Here is a 16,973-nt window from a genome sequence, read left to right as displayed (position 1 = left end):
AATCCGTTAAACATCCAAACCTAAAAATCCAGAGTGGCTGTTTGCTGAGGCTGATGGGAATTGTCCAAAGCTTCTGGAGGGCAGCAGGTTAGGGGAAGGTGGCCATTTTTCTCTCTTTCACACATATGGACCAGACATAGTTCTGTGGTGCTCTGATACCCAAGTGGGGACCCCATGTACACAGGAGTGAGTTATATTCTGACACACTGAATTAACTCCCTGTCATTTTTATAATGGTTTTCCTGTATTTGCATTTTCTGCCACCACATTTTATAATTTGCCACCCTGGAAATGTTGTTGAGTGAGGGAGAGAAATCCATTAGCAGTTTTTACGAGGCTGTATAAGACCTCACATGAGCTATAGTGTCAGGAGACTGAGTGAACTCTGCTGCTTAGGGACCAGGAAGTGAAAGGCTCAGTTGAGTTCTACAGAGTGTTCCAACAGCCACCCCCCACCTACAAATGCAACGTCACTCAAAATTGTTCTTGGGCAATATTGTATTCTAAAGGGGAAGAATATAATGGAAAGGAATGAAAAACAGCAGCACAGAGGAGATTGCCAATGGCATTTTCTCAACCTGCTCTGTTGCCTTTCACAGCCCACTGACATGCTGCCATCCAGAAGTTGAGATTTTCTCCCCCATCCGCATGTCAGGAAAAGCTTCACCATGTCAAATCCTGCACAATAGGCTTCTGTCAAGGCAGAGGAACAGGGCCAGGAAATTATGCTGGCAATTCTCCCTCCACCCCCCAAACTACTGGCATGGGGGAGGGGGGAGCAACCCAAGGGCCTTTGACAGTGCCAGTAGAAAATAAAAATTAGGAGGCAGAATTCAAAAGTTATTTCAAAAATCTTTATTTTTATTTAATCATTTTAAATTATAACTTAATAAATTTTCTCCAAGGAACACAATACTTACAGATCAGAAAGGAAAGGGGGAGGGTGGAGAGAGAAAGGATTGTTACTTACACACAGAACTCCAAGCCACAAAAGGATTTTTAAAAGGCTTGGAAAACAATAAAACAGAGGGGGATAGTTTTAGAGAGAGGTTTGGGTTTACAAAGTAGATTTGGATCATTTCATGCTGCTTTTCTTTTCTTTACATAAAAAAACAATAATACTCTCAATATGGCTATTTTAAGCAAATCAGATACAAACATGCTATTTCGCATAATCGCTGCTGCATAACAGCTACAGAGTGGGAGAGACACCCCACACACACACACACACAGAGAGAGAGAGGGTAGGAATATTGCAGGTGAAAAAGGAGAAAAACAAATAGAGGGCTCTTGGCATCCCATCACAAACACAGCTAGTTTTCTGAACAGAAGCCCTGCTTGAGATATTAGTCCAATTTTGTTGCAGCAGAAGAAAATTCTGTAAGAAGTTTGCCCCAATACCCCACCCGCCACTGGCCTTTTTGCAAAAAAAAAGAAAAGAAAAAAAATGCCTACTTGGAGAGGGAAAAAGTTTCCCAAGGAAGAGAATTAGTCACTCTCTATGCAATGGCTTGTGTTTCTGCGTGTCTGTAACTGCTAGGATCTTAAGGGGGGGGGGGGAGGCAATTGAATCAGAAACCTTGATCTCTTCATTCAGAGACGTTGATCTCTTCAGTTCTCTGTTCTCACTCTGAATCATTTAAAAACTAGTGTATAAAATAGTTAAGAAGAAGAGAGCGATGTGGGGCAGGGAGAGACAAGGTTATGTAAAAACTGACTGGGCAGCAACAGGATACAGGGAGGGAGGGTCGAATTCTGCTGTAAAAACACGAACAGTCACAGGAGTGCTACATGCTATATCATGGCTTCTGGGAACAAGGAACTAGTTGCCCAAGCATTTTCCACCCCTGTGGGATGAGTTGAATCCAAGTGGTGGTCTTTTTTAGCGGGGTTTGCAGTCTTGTGAAAGCACTGGCACGTGTCTTCTGTTTTAACCCACTGCATCCTGGTCCATCTCTTTAGAGGAGGAGTGGAGAGCCTTTGGACCTCCAGACTCCCACTGGCCCTGCTCTCCAGGGCTGGAGGAGTTGAAGCTTAGCAGCGTTCAGAGGGACAAAGGTTTTCCGCTTCTGCTTGAGATGAAGAGATTCCAAGATGTTCTGAGGTCTGGTATGGGGCCCGTGGCCAATTCAACATGCCAAAAGGGGGGGGGACCCTACAGGGTAGGTCAGCTCAGATGAACTTCACAGATGTTTTCATTTCACGGCAATTTCTTCCTCGGTTCATGAGCCTTGGCTGTTACGGAATGTGACCATGGGTCTCCCACACGTGTTTTTCTGTCAACAACAGCCCAGCACACTGGAGGAGGGAAACCATTAGCTAAAACCCTACTCTTAAAATTCAAGCGGATGGCAGAGTCTGGCTGCTAAAGGAGCATTAAAATAGTCACCATGACCCTTACCATTTTTCTTATTTTATTACTATTATTAATTTTAAAAGGGTTTCTCTCCTCGCCATCAAGTCTCCTTTCCGTGGGTCTGGGGGAACAAAATGGTTGCCGCAGTGTTTGTAATGGTGAAGAGAGGAGGAATAGAAAGAGAGAACAGAGATAGAAATATAAATGGGGGGGGGGGAGAGGCAGCTCTCTGCTCAACTTGATGTTCCAGTGACCCTTGCTTTCCTTTTACATCCCTTGTACAACTTTTGCCTGCGGCTGCTCTACCACCACTTCCCAGCAGTTGCCTGGTGCTTTTTTTGGGGTGGGGCAAACCACCCAATGTTTTGGCGAAGCAGTTCTGAAAAGTGGGAGCAGGCGCGTCAGGGCGTGATGTGGCACAGCACTCGTCCCCAGCTCCTTGGCCTCCTCAGCTTAGAGCCTAGTTCAGCACAGCTAGTCACAAAAATAACCCCCAAGTGGAAACCCAGCCAAGTAAGACACTGAGTTTCCTCTCTTGAATCACTTCCTGGCATGGCTGTTTCCAGAACTGCCCTTCCAACTGCTTAGGCATCCATGTCTCTCCCAAAAGATACATGCAGATGAGCACCAGGAATGGCCTTCATGCTGCAGCAAGGTTTCTTCAAACCAGACTAAGCAAGGAGAGCCTGGATGGGCGTTGGTTTGTTGCAGTTTGGCTTGGCCTTCTTGGAAAAGCTAATGCTGGGAGACTCATGTTGCAGGAGGAGCCTTAGGGGGAGGTTATGCTGCTCACGGCCGCACTGACGGTAGGGAGCTCCTGCTGCGGCTGCGGCTGCTGCTGCCGCTGCCACCGTTGGTCCTCTGTGGCCTTATAGCAGGGCCAGCACAGCTTATGCCCGATCTTCTGGAACTTGTGCCGGAAGCTCCTGTTGGTCCAGAAGTAGACAAAGCAGTTGAGGAAGCCGCTGCCTATGGGGAGCCACAAGGCCACCATCTCAACCCATCCATGGACTCGTTTGTGGGTGATAGCTGGAATGAGACAGCACAGGGAAGACATGTTTTAGTCAGGAGGATGCAATGCATTTATCTGATTTCATTCTTTATCTTAGAATATGTTTTTGTTTCTTTTATTTCTTTATAAAATTTGTATACTGCCTTTCATCTCTAGATCACAGGGCAGTTCACAGCATTATTTCTTAATGGCTTTATGTTCAAAAGAACCTCTAATGAGTGATGTACAGGATAGAAATAAATACAATGCAATATATTAAGAAAACCAAGCAAAAAACCTATTAAAATGACATTAAAGTGCTCCAAAATTAACAGTGACCAGGCTTGGATTATCCTTCTGGGGAAGCCAGGTGAAATAAAAATGTATTTCATAGCAACCAAAATCCCCAAAGATTTTGTATGATCCTTAAAGGCTCCTGTATTATATCCACTGGAAGGAAGTTCCCAGCCATGTGGGCTGCTCAGTTAAAGCTCTGCTATGTGTCACCACTGAGCAGATCTTCTACCACGTAGCTCAGTAGTAGAGCATCTGCCTTGCATGCAGAAGGTCTCAGGTTCAATCCCTGGCATCTCCTGGTAGGGCACAGAAAGACTCACAGTGTGAAATTCCAGACAGTCACTACCACAAGCAATACTAGATTATCCAATGATCTGACTTTGTATAAGGCAGTTTCCCATCTAAGAAGTGCCTCCTCCGATGTCTGCAGCAATATATAGCAGGTAAGGAGCATTGATAGATGGTGCACCTTGGGACAGGTAAGGCATAAGACAGGGAGTCCAAGAGCACATGGAGCCAAAGTCAAAGGCAGGCAGAGCAAACTCATTCCAGTTTTGTCCCTCTGCTCAGTTCAGTAAAGGGCAATGCTGAGACAGAGGAGGAGGAGGAGGAGGAGGAGAACTGACAGGCAGGACCACCCTCTGGACTGGTTATGGGTAAGTAAGAAGGCAGGCTGGTGGGGGCTGGCAGAGGGCAGACTGAGGTTGGAAGGGGAGTACCCTATTCACTCCAATCATGGATAAGCCTTCTCTGCCCCCGCCATGTTGCCTGCAAGCCCATCTTCTATGACACCAACTCAGTTTGGATACATGATAATTTTGAACTAAGTCCCTCTGAATTTAACAGAGCTTACTCCCAAGTAGGGCTGGGTGAATTGGAAAAATGAGAAACTGAAATTAACCCATCTTAAATTCCCTTCTGCACTGAACTTCACACCAGTTTGCGGATTCATATTATTTTCTTAAAGTCTTCATGAGAACCCACCAGCAATTTAGTGCGATTTTCTCCTAATATACGCAATTTTTGTTTTGCAATTTTGTAAAATACCATACACACATTTCTGCAAAGCAGTTATGTGTGTTATGTTTGCGTGCTATTTCCACCATGTACCCTAGAATATGCACTTTTCTACACGTTACTCAGATGGAGAAACGGATTGCAAAAGTTAGTGAATTTCAAAAGGGAGGCAGTGTTTCAGTTCGCAAATTGTTTCAGAATGTGTGGATTTGGTAGGTTTGCCTTTAAATTTGAAGCAAATCAAATTTCTCCCCCATCTCTACTTCCAGGTAATTGATCTTAGCGTAACAGTCTCAGCACTGACTCCTGCTAGTTTCTCTATCCCTCCCACCCCTACTCTTGAAATGCCATCCACAGACACACATGCCTTACTGCTTGGAAAGAGGAAAATCTACCCAGCAATGTCAGAAATTTGATTGAAACTGTAGTGCTTAATTACCTCAGTCTCTAGACCTCCATGCAAAGACTCGCCCAACCTCATCCATCCTTCTAGGATCAAATTACCTAATGCCAAACAAGTTTTAAACAAGTAAACATTGCAGTAAACATGTTTGGTACATGAGGTCAAAGTCGTTTTTTGTTTTTTTTTTAAGCAAGCTTCTAGACCACATTGTTGTGGGAAATCTTTGTGAATAATGCACTGTAGTTTTTAGGGAATGGGGTGTGGGTGTATACATGTATGTAACGACTGTCTGGCGTGCTCTGGTCCATGGGGTCACGAAGAATCAGACACGACTAAACGACTAAACAACAACAACAACAACGACTGTGTCCTAATTGCAACACAGACAATCTCCCATAGTTTGGGGACATGTTTTCTGTTGTTGCATCCAGACAGACTTTTAGTTCTTTATGTTTCTTTGCAGGATGGGGAACAGCAAATCAGACGTTGCAGCTGCTGAAGTGTTTTTCAAACTGCAGATAACCTATTTAGAACAATTATGCTTGCGTTCTCTCTGTTGAATCACTTTGGCTTTTCAATCAATGAAGTACAAATTGCTGCAGACTTAACCAATACAGCATATAGTACTTGGAGGTGGGGAGAGCCTCAGGCAGCAATAAGAGTGCCCATGGCCCTACTTTGCAGAGGAAGTTTCTTTGTTTGAACTGCTGTCAGAGGAAAGTCCTCTTTTGGGACCGGTCCATGTCAAATTTAAAGATTAAAAAACCCTTGAGAAGGGGAGAGCAGATCAGCCTTTGAAATTGGCCATCAACAGTTTGTTCTCCAGGTGTTGCTTACTGAGATCCTGGTCATAATCTCCCCATGCGTTGTGAGATGTATTGCATTTCCATTATTTTGTACCATATATTTTGGAAACTTGTTTGTCTGATTGCTATGCGTCTGAGCACCTCTTAGGATATCATATCCAAATTTTGCATGCTGGTTCCAGAGCTCAAGGAGCAAGTTTTCATCTATGTTTGGATGTAATTAGATACCATTTTGTTTCAAGATAGCAGACCGAACCTTTCAATACTGCACTGATTTGGACCCCAGATTTCAAAACTGCAGCATCTTTTTTGTTTTGTTTTTGTTTCAGCGTCTGGCAAGAGCCTGCTGGTAGTAATTATATCAAAGTGTATCCAGGCGCATATGAATTGCTAGCCAGCCCCCACCCCTGCCCCTCTTGCTTTCGGTTTGCTTTGGATCCCCAGAACAGCAACCACCCCCTCTCTGTACACTCACCATTGTACAGCATGGTGACGATGCAGGGCACCCAGCAGACATAGAAGGCGATGACGACAGGCAGGAGGATACGGGCTGCAGCGTCCAACGGCAGCACACAGCGCATCTTCGGCCCTGCCTCTTTCGCTGGAAGGGCCCTGCCACCTTTCCCACGCTGGCACTGGGAGCGGGCTGCCCGCCACAGACACAGGTTGGCAAAGGTGATGGTCCCAGCAGCAGGGCAGAAAATGGTGCCTGCTATGAAGAGGGAGTAGATGGTGTTTGAGCCGTAGTCTGGCTCACACAGCAGGGCTGAGGCCGAGAAGCGAACTTGGAGCAAGGCTCCCGGGCCCGGCACGGCCAGCGGCACCAGCAGAAGGGCCGGCAGGAGCCAGGCAGCGGTGATGAGGAGGACCACCCTCCTGTGGCTCAGCAGGCGCCTATAGTGCAGAGGGTAGAAAATGGCCACGTAGCGCTCCAGGGAGACACCTGCCAAGGAGTAGAGGGAAGCCCCAAAAATGCAGCAGTTGATGAAGGCCACTGCCCGGCAGGACGACGCCTCCCCTTCTACTGCCATCGGCCCCACCACCAAGCTACGGTAGAGGTTGAGGGGCACAACCAGCACTGCCAGGGCGGTATCGGCCGCAGCCAAGGACAACAGCACCAGGCGAGTGCTGTGACTCCAGCCGGACACAGAGGAGGCAATGACTGTGATGATGGTCCCATTGCCCACCAGGGCCAGCAGCCCCAAAACACAGATCAAGCTGGTTTTCACCATCCAGCTGCCGCACCACTGCTGAGGGCCTCCATTGCTGGGGCAAGGGCCCTGCTGCCAGGAGGGACCTTCTTTAATTTGGTGGTCCTCCCCTACAAGATCCTCAGGCGGCCCTGGCTCAAGTGTTTGGGTTTCTTCCTTCCACTTCAGGTTGGGAATTTGTTTTCCCAGGGCATGCCCATCTCTCCTTGCATCTTTTCTCTCTTGTACAACCAACAGGTTTCCTTTTCTAGACTCCAGCTGCTCTGGTCCTTTAGTCACAGGAGTCCAGGCCTCATTGCATTCTCCCTCTTGAGCAGCCCAGGTGCCCACTAGCTTTAGAAGCAGCAGCAAGATATAGCAGGGAATCATCATGGTTGATAAGCACACCTGCTAGCCTTTCAGGAGTCTTAAGTCTGTGGAGCTGAGCCTCACATAGCCTCCTCAGGAGGAGAAGTCACCATCAGGATGCTTTCTTTGGTTGCACTGGGAGGTGGGGGCAATGAAGGAGGCAATTTGTCCCTGGAATTCTGTTCTCAGGGTGGAAGGCCTCAAATAGCTGGGACTGGGGGGCTTGAAGGTCCTTGTGGCCCTGGCTGGATTTCTCACACTTTCTTCTTCTACTCTCACACGTGGAGCCCCCCAAATCATGCCCAGGTAACAAGACTGGCCAACCCCTCCAATCTGTACCTGCCAACAGCCACAGATGATGGGAATTGTAGTCCATCAACATCCCTGCAACTGAAGCATGTCCTGCTGAGATGCTGAACACCACAATCTGATGCAGGCTGCATTTACCCCATACATTTAAAGCAGTCTTCTGCCACTTTAACATTCATGCCTTCCCCCAAAGAATGCTGGAAACTGTAGTTAAGGGTGCTGAGAGTTGTCATGAGAACCCTCATTGAGCTACAGTTTCCAGCATCCTTAACAAACTACAGCTCCCAGGATTCCTTGGGGGAAAGCCATAGCAGTTAAAGTGATATCAGAATGCTTAAATGTATGGAGTGGGAGTGACTGCAGAATTAGGCAAGCTGAGAACTTTGCCATGTATAGGACTGGGCTGTGAATGGGAAAGACGGCAACAAAGACACCCTTGGAGCTCAGAGCAAAGCATTAGGGCTTGGTTCCACAGTGACACAGTGTGAAATACTGGGCTCTTTTAGTGTCAGCAAGGAATCTCAAACTGTCATGATAGTGGCAGCTCCAGGGATGCACCATAATAGAGCGAAAGACCGTAGCTCAGTGCCTTGCATGTAGAAGGTCCTAGGTTTAACTGCCACCAGTATCTCCAGGCACGAAAGTCCTGAAAAGCAGCTGCCAGTCAGTGTAGACAATACTGGGCTGCATGCACCAACGGTCTGAGTTGGTAAAAGGCTGCTCCCTGTGTTCCTTTGCTGATAAGGCCCTGAGCATTGGCTTCTTTTCTCATGAGGTGCTGGTGGTAAAAACATGTCACTTGTCACAAGCAGGATATTTTCATGCCATCCTTTATCTACCTAGATGTGGCTCCATCATCCTAGCCTGTTGGCCAACCTAGTCAAAGAGGGTTGTGGAAGATGGAGTCCAAGGAAGTCTTTATGACCTCTAGCTTTCTTCTCTTGGCCGCCACACCCATATGCTTTTCCTGGCTGGCTTTGTGGTCACTGAGAATGATAAAAAGGTTGCCTTCTCTCACTCTCACACACCCTGTTGTGCCTTTATCAGCCATGTGCCAAGCAGCAATTAATTCAACCAGTAAGTTTATTTTCCTGGCAAAGCTCTGAAAGCTGGAAAAGTGCTTTCCTAGCGATGTCAAAAGCAAAGGAGTCAGAAAACCCTTTTGTAGGTGAGCCAATGAGCACCTGCTCTCTCCAGCTCATTCTCATTTCATGATGATCACCCTTGTGCTTCTACATTGGGCTGAATTCCACAGTGGGGGGCGAGATGTTTGAAAGTAGCTCACGACTCAAGACTTAGAAACCATGGCCCTAATTTGTTTTTATTTGTTGCATCTATACCCCACCACTTTCTCCAAGGAGCTCAAAGTGGTGTCCATAGCTTCCCCCAGTCCTCATTCAAACCAGGCAACAACCCTGTGAGGTAGGTTAGGCTGAGAGACTGGGCCAAAGTCCCCCAGTGAACTTCATGGCCGAGTGGAGGTTTGAACCCTGGCCTCCCAGGTCCTAGTCCAACTCTTTAACCACCACAGCACAGTGGCGTAGCGTGGGGGGTGCCAGGGGTGCCAGCCGCACCGGGCGCAACACCTGGGGGGGCGCGAGTCCAGAGGGAAGGGACAAGCAATCGAGGCTTGGTTGGGGTGGGGGGTCGTCGTCTCCGCCACTGCTTCTGTTTTCCGCTGCGCTGAGGCGAGCTGGGCGCGGCCAGGCATGCAAGCGCAGCGCCTGGCCAAGCGCTGCAGCCTGGGGAGCCAGCGCCTTAGCGCCTCACCGTCGGCGGCGCAGCCGTTGCCCAAGCTCGACAACTCGTGGAGGGCGCCTCTCTCTCTCTCTCTCTCTCTCTTTCTGCCTGGAGGGGAGGGGCTTTCCCTGCTCTTTGTTCCGTTTGAGCAAACACAGCAACGAAACAGAGCAGGGTGGGCAGTAAGACCCTGAGGCAGAATGCAGGAAAGCAGCCACTTCCTCTTTTCAGGTTTCCCTTCTCCGGTACCTACCCACCCACGTTTATTGCGAGGGAAATCTAGCTGACTGCAGGGAAGGGGTTGGGTGCATGTAATGTGTGACAAAGGCATCAGGTGTACGTCTTGGGTGGAAAGGGTATAAGGGTGGGGAGGTAGAGTGCATTTAAAAAAACCAAAACATTGTGGATTTAAACAAGGAAAATGTAGCATAATCTACTGTTTGTAAGGGCCCTTTGGGATTGGTTTTACCCATCTCAGACAGTTAGCTCATAGTGTAAATAAAGATGGCTGTTGTTTACATTTTTTTAATAAAAGCATCAACAACGATCCTTTTGCACGGTCTGTTGTGCTGTGTTGCAGAACTTTTTGCAGTTGCAGAATTAGGGATGGTGTTCTGTGCTACAGTGGCGTAGCGTGGGGGGTGCAGGCTGGGCCGGCCACACCGGGCGCAACATCTGGGGGCCCGTGCTCCACGGGTTAGGGGGCGCAAAATCCACGGGTTAGGGGGCGCAAATTACTTGCCTTGCCCCGGGTGATGACAACCCACGCTATGCCACTGCCACAGCACACTAAGAGATGACTCCTCACAAATGCAGAACCTCAGTAGTAGTTGCAGAATGGAGGCCCATGTCTATCAGTTACTGCTGCATTAGGAAATACAGAAAGCTGCCCTACATTGAGTCAGCGCCTTGGTTATTTGCTCAGCACTGTCTAACTGGTAGCAGCAGGGACTCTCAAAAGTTTCAGGCAGCGGAAGACACCTACCTGAAGTTGCTCAGGACTGAATCTTCTGAATGTAAGGCAGATGCTCTGTCACTTAGAGCCTGTAAGGATTCAAGGAGTAGGGAGATACATATTTCTGGAGCAGCTTGTTGGGCAGGGTTTCAGACAAACGCATGGGACATAAGGTGATCTGTGGCCACCAGCCATGATGCCTGTGTCCTACCTCTGAAGGCCAGTGGCTGGGGAGAGGGCTACAGAACTCATGTCCTGCTTGTGAGCTCCCTCGAGGCATCTGATTGCCCACTGTGACAAGAGGATGTTTGACTAGATGGGCCTTTGATCTGATCCAAATTTAGGTCTCTTCTTAGCGCTCCATTTGCCAAAATGCTAGGGTAACGGAAGACCTGCCTTGCTCTGCAGGTGAATGGCGAAGATTATGGGGCTTTCAAATTTGATTTACAGATCATTGCAGAGGAATAAGGAAGTTAATCAGTCAGGGGTATATACTGCTTTCCATTGATGCAGTTTCTTCTTCATTCTCACACCTCTTTTGCAAAGTTCAAACTGAAAGCAAAATGTATTTTATATTCTTATTTTGTATTTTTCTGTTGTGAAATGCCCTGCGATCTTTGGGTGAAGGGCAATATACAAATTTAATTAATAATAATAAAAAATATTAATTTCAGCTGGCAGAAGATCTTTTCATAAAGCTCAAAGCATTTTACAAGTTGAACCTACACAGTCAGAAGCAGGTATGATTGAGTTCAATGGATTTTACTCAGTGAATTAGCATAGAATTTTGTGCATATGGATCTCTGGAGGCCTGGTGACCGGGGCTGTCATGAGGAAGTCCTGCACTTCAAAACTTGTCACTATACCGCTTGATTGGTGTGGATAAGCTTTTACCAACCTGGTGCCTTCCAGATGTTTTAGCCTGCATCTCCCATCAGCCTCAGTCAGCACAGCAAGAACATCTGGAAGGTACCAGGTTGGCGAAGTCTGCTGGAGATTGGCATGTTGGTGTTTTGCAATTCTTTGGCAGGATCTGCAAATACTTAAGATGCATATTCTGTCTTGTCTCCACTATTTTTATGAGTAAGAAATGTGAAGTGGGGTGGGTGGGAAAATTCCAAAATCAAATGGGGGGGGGGCATAAATGTTTTGGCCAATCCCCACCTCTGCTTAATGTGGATTGTGAATTTCCTGCACCTCCTTTAGCTCCCCCTCTTCCGTGCACGCTTTTCTCCAGTGATTTCTGTCCCATACTTTCTCCTCCCTAAATCTCAAATTCCCAATGTAATCAATGTAGCTCTCCTATTCGAATTTTCAAAGTGCAGGGAATCTCCAGATTTAGGGAGGAGAAAGTGTGGGGCAGCAAAAAGAGCTCCGCTTGGAAAAGAGCTCTGCTTGGATGAGGGGAATTTTCAAAAACTGGCATGGACACATTCCTTTTCAGGCTGGTTCTAGACATAAGTTTCTGTCAGTTCCCATCTCACAAAGCAAGTGATGCTTGGCACTGTGCTCCAGACGGGGCGGGCAGCTCCCCCTCAGGGACCTCTTCTCTTACAAGCCGGGCCTCTGATCTCCTGGAACAGGCGATGTTCCCTTTCAAGTGTGCCACAGGCAACTGCTGAATGATTCATTGGGGCTTTGAGCCTCCTTCTCTCTGCGTTGTGGCTGCCTAATTTGCCAGCCTGCAGGCCTGGCGCAAGGGTTAAGCGGTCTCTAATGAGGTGGGCTCCCTGCTGCAGGGGGTGCATCTGCTTTGTGGCACCTCCCCTGGCCTCCTTTGCCTCTGGCTAAATTGGGTCGCTCAACAGGAGGCTGGCAAATCCTGATTAGTAGGCCTGTTGAATCATCAGCTGTGCAAAGCCAGGAACGGAGCAAAATATCACCACAGGGAGGTGATCAGCTGCAACCCTGTAATAAGCCTCACCAACCCACTTTGTCTTGGGTTGTGTCAATCAACTGATTATCTTTATGGGTTTGTGAACCAACTGCAGTGCTTAGAATGGGGAACCCTTCTCAGCCTTACAATCAACACCTAGCATCTGCTGCCTCAAACAGCCACCTCACTCTAATGGTAGGGCTGGCCCTGATGCTGGGAGTCTGCCCCATGGTTCTGAGATATGCAAAACAAAAGCAGGCTCCTACTTTGGTAAAATCAGAGAGGTGGGGAAAGCACTGGAAAGTGTGGTGCAACACAGCCTAACACCCCCACATCAGAGTGAATGCCCATTAAATAGCCTGTGTTGTCCACTCTCCCTGCAAACCAAACCAGGATGAATGTTTAATTTGCAGCTTTTCTGCAAGCTTCTCCAACAAAATGCTCCTGTCCTTTCTGCTCTTTTGTTTCCCAGTCACTTTAGCCAGCTTGCCGAAGGCTTTGGGTTTTGGGTTAGGCTGGCAGCAGCATCATGCAAGGCACAATCCCATCAAAGGACAAGCTCATCTTGTAGACCCTTTTCTCCATTCAGTAGCAATTTGCTATAATCTTGGAAACGACAGAGCGAAAGGCTTTCTTTGAAGCTGATGAAGCAAGGAAAATGTTTTCTTTTTAAAAAAACCGCACAACAACAGCAGGAGCGGCACTTGTTGACAACTCAACTGTCTGTGTTCGGAAGATGCAGGTCACAGGTTCCTCCACAGAGAGGAAATCTATTTTCCTTTCACAGATAATTTTGCGCTCTGTTGGAGGCAGGATTATTCTTTTGTTGCCGAGCAATTTGCAAACGCAGATACGACACCTTCATCCAAAGCAGCCACTCTGGGGTGGAGAGGGAGGGAATGGGGAGGGAGCAAACCGGGCCATATCAGCCGACCTGCAGGGGATGCTGTTCTTCCTGGGAAAGTTAACTTTTCACAGATGCACTTAAAATAGACCGGATGTTTTGAGGTTTGGATAATGGTGCATTGAAAAATGTGGGGTTTGCTAAATGTTTAAAGGCAGTACCTGCCCATTGAGACTGAGCAGGCACCTTCACTGTACTCTTTGGCACCTGCTAAAAACATTCTTATTTAAACAAGTCTACCCAGATCCTTAGAAGACTGAGGAAATTTTAATCTCAGAATTTTAACTTTTATACGGTTTAAAATATGGTTGTATTTCCCCCCTCTGTTTTATTATTATATCTTTTTAAAGCCACTCGAAGGTTGGTTTGTTTTTACAATCAAGCGTTGTGGAAATTTTATGAAATAAAAATAAACCAATAAGATAAACAAATAACACCCCATGAACAAATCAGGATGAATGCAGGACAAATGTTCATTGTTATATAACCTCCTGTAAACAAATCAGGACAAATGCTCTATAAAGACCAGATATAGTCTAATCACCATGTAAGCTTTGTGCAAGCAAATCAGGACAAAAGCCCAAGAAACAGGTTGCCTGCAAAATCCTTGACTTGGTGACTGCTGCTTCTTGGCAAATCTAACTGAGAGCCACCAGGGGGCAGCAACATCCCATTATGGACAGAGGAGAAGCATGAGATAACACTTCTGGTTTGCGAAAGAGAGGCTAGGACAGTGATGGCAGACCTTTTAGAGACCGAGTGCCCAAACTGCAACCCAAAACCCACTCATTCATCGCAAAGTGCCAACAAGGCAATTTAACCTGAATACTGAGGTTTTAGTTGAGAAGGGAAAGTTGGAGCATCCGTGTGGAGAGAGAGTGGAGCAATACAGTGGAACCTCGGTTTTCGAACATCTTAGTTCGCGAACTACTTGGAACCCAAACACTTCAAACCTGGAAATGAGTGGTCCGGTTTTCGAACTTTTTCCGGAAGCGGAACATGTTCTGTTCTGAGTATAACTTCTGTTTTGAGTGCCACACTTCCGTTTTCAGAGTGAGGGAAGGTGGGCCGGGCGGCAAGCGAGCAGGCAAGGGATGTTGCCCCCCCCCAGCCTGCTCCTGCTTGCAGGCAAGTAGGAGTGGGATTGGGCTGCTCTGCTAGGCAGCGTTGCTGCTTGCACAGGAACAGGAGCTGGATCGGGTCTGCGGCTGCACTCTCCTCAAGGGAGAAGTTTAAAGGAGCCCCCACCTCCGCATCAGATCCCCTGCAACCCCGTGAAGGCAGTCAGGCTGAATAGTTGGTGAGGTTGGGGGGGTGGAGGCAGCCCGGAAGCTGCATCTGAGAGCCCCTGCACCACCTGAAGGCAGCCAGGCGCTCCTCAGCTGAGCTGCCTGATCCCACTCCTACTTGCCTGCAAGCAGGAGTGGAGGAGGGGATCTCTCAGAAGTGGAGGCTTCACACTTCCCAGCTGAGACATCCCTGCCCTGCTCCTGCTTGCACGCAAGTAGGAGTGGGATCCAGCTGGGGTGCGGGAAGCCTCCATTCCACTTATGACTCCATCCACTCCCATTGGCCCCAGCCAGAGGGTGTGTAAAGCCTCAACCTTGCAGCAGGAGGAAGGCGGCTGTTCAGAACTCTTGGTGACGCTTCTGAGCCCTCCCCACCCACAGCGGAGGCTCCCCAAGAGAAAACGCGTGCCCTGGAGGTTGTGGCTCCGTTTTGCACACACACGTACCTGACGCCCCATCTGAGGCACTTCTCCTTGGACACAAGTTGAGCTGAGGACTCAACACACTGCCCTCGCCTTCTGCCAGCTCTGTGCTGGGGTAAGGGCTCGCTTGCCCACAGAGAAGGCTCTGAGTGCCCCCTCTGGCACTCGTGCCAAAGGTTCGGCACCACTGGCCGAGGGGTTATCTTTGGGGGCCAGGTTGCAGACTGTGGACCTTTTATGAAAGCCAGGGTTCAGTCATAAAAGCTGCAAAAGGGAAGATCTTAAGGGTTCCATTGGACACCAATTACATACAATATACAGCACACACAGGAAAACGCAAAAGCCAGCATGAGTACAACCACCGTAAAATCAGAACAAAACCAGCACACTCCCCAAGTGGCCCTCCACCCTATCCCATGCACTGCTTCCTCCAGTGGTATTCTGCAGAACGATTTATTTGTGTGAATGAGGTTCACTGTGTTTCAACAGTTGATCAGCTGTGCAGTTGGAATTCACTTGTGGGCACTTTCAGACTGCCTGTTTTTTGGGGCAATCGTCCTGATTTCATTGCAGTGAGATGAGATGGCATTGGCTGTTTAGTGAGAGTCCAGGGATGTTGCATCAAAGCAAGTGTCACTCCACATTTCCATTGCATTTCCCCATCACTTTACTTACTGCAAAAAAATGATATTTTGGGGAAGCGGATTTGTTGCATAAGCCCTCCCAATCAATTATGGAACCTGAATTTGTCAGTATTGTGATTAAATCCCACCCAAACACAATAATTGTCTGTAGTCACTGCCTCTCCCTTGTGGCCTGTTAATAGTTACAGCCCCCTGGCTGTTTAGTTCTAACCTCCTGTGAGTTTAGAGAACCTAACTGTGCTTTGCAAGCTGAGGAGAAGGGGGAATGGCACACCCTTTCCCCACTCGGATTGAGATGTGTTTCAAGGATGCTAACGCTTACCTAACCTGACCTTGGATGAGTTCTAACCGCACAGAGCGAACTCCACTGGAACCGGCATGAATTTCTGGTTCATTGGCTGAGGACAGGGAATTAAAAACACTTTCAAAACATGCTGTCTCTAGCTGATGTGCAGCATCTCCGCACATGTGCACGCATATATCTACCAAAAACCTCTCTCTCCCCATCCATCCAGCACGGTGGGCTTCTCTGTCTCGACTCCCCCCCAACTATTTCTGGAGCCTCCCCCTCTCCTGCCGTTTGTTCTGCATCTGGTGTCAGCTCAGTCAAAAATTGGTCCTTCTTCCCTTGGCATATACAAACCTGTGCAGCACCTTTCCCCTCCTCCTTCCCTCTGATTTGCTGCACTCCGGCACCTGCTGTGCCCACTCCTCTCTCCCTGAGAATAATTATAGGCTGTGCCAATCAGCTGTGCAGCCAAAGCAATTTGCCCTGCAGGGAGCCAGAAGGTGGGCGACTCTCTCCATCCACAGGTAGCAGCCTCCCTGGTAAACCCCTCCTGCCAGCCAGCTTGGTACAGGAGGGGGCTCCGCGAAATGTGCACACTAGCATATGATGGTCGCTGTGCATAGGAGCACCAAGGGGGGTGAAGAGGCCTCCCAGCTGTGGGCAACTCTTTCCTATCACTGTGTCCTGCACGGATGGCCCAAGCCAGGTGTGGTGCCGTTCTTCCCTGCTGCTGCTCCTCTTAAGGCATTGCCATGCCCAGGGATGGCCACACAGGTGAAACCAGCCAGGCCAGGCATGGACTGATGATACCAAGCACCCACCTGTCACGCTGAGTGCATGCCACACCAGAAGCAGGGCAAAAGATGCCCTGGAACATCTGTGGCATGAAAACATCCTGGGTTTCAGCAGGAGGTTATGGGACATAGACTGACTGGAGGTGAAACAGTATGTCTACTTTGAAACCATTGTAGACACAAATAGTATTGAATGTGGGATCATGCAGAACTGATCCAATACTATCATGAGCACTGAGCACCATGAATGTGCAACGAAAAGCTCATATGGAGGAGCCTGCTGTCTATTCTTTATTGAGCCTTCATTCTGATTTATTTGTGC

General features: G+C 48.1%; 1 protein-coding gene across 1 annotated transcript; it reads right to left on the bottom strand.

The window, feature by feature from the left end:
* Nucleotides 1–7: 7 nt before the first annotated feature.
* On the bottom strand, nucleotides 8–7,102 carry LOC308591549 (putative G-protein coupled receptor 21; the record flags this gene model as incomplete). Its single annotated transcript, XM_081202316.1, has 2 exons — nucleotides 8–3,385; nucleotides 6,346–7,102. The coding sequence occupies 2 exons, from the start codon at nucleotides 7,100–7,102 to the stop codon at nucleotides 3,126–3,128; spliced, it is 1,017 nt and encodes a 338-aa protein (XP_081058442.1). The 3' UTR covers nucleotides 8–3,125.
* Nucleotides 7,103–16,973: the final 9,871 nt, after the last annotated feature.

The sequence above is a fragment of the Podarcis bocagei genome, assembly GCF_964188305.1.
Source record: "Podarcis bocagei genome assembly, chromosome: 7".
NCBI classification, from domain to species: domain Eukaryota; kingdom Metazoa; phylum Chordata; class Lepidosauria; order Squamata; family Lacertidae; genus Podarcis; species Podarcis bocagei.
Note: the sequence above shows the minus strand (reverse complement) of the source record. Positions and strands in the feature narration are given on the sequence as shown.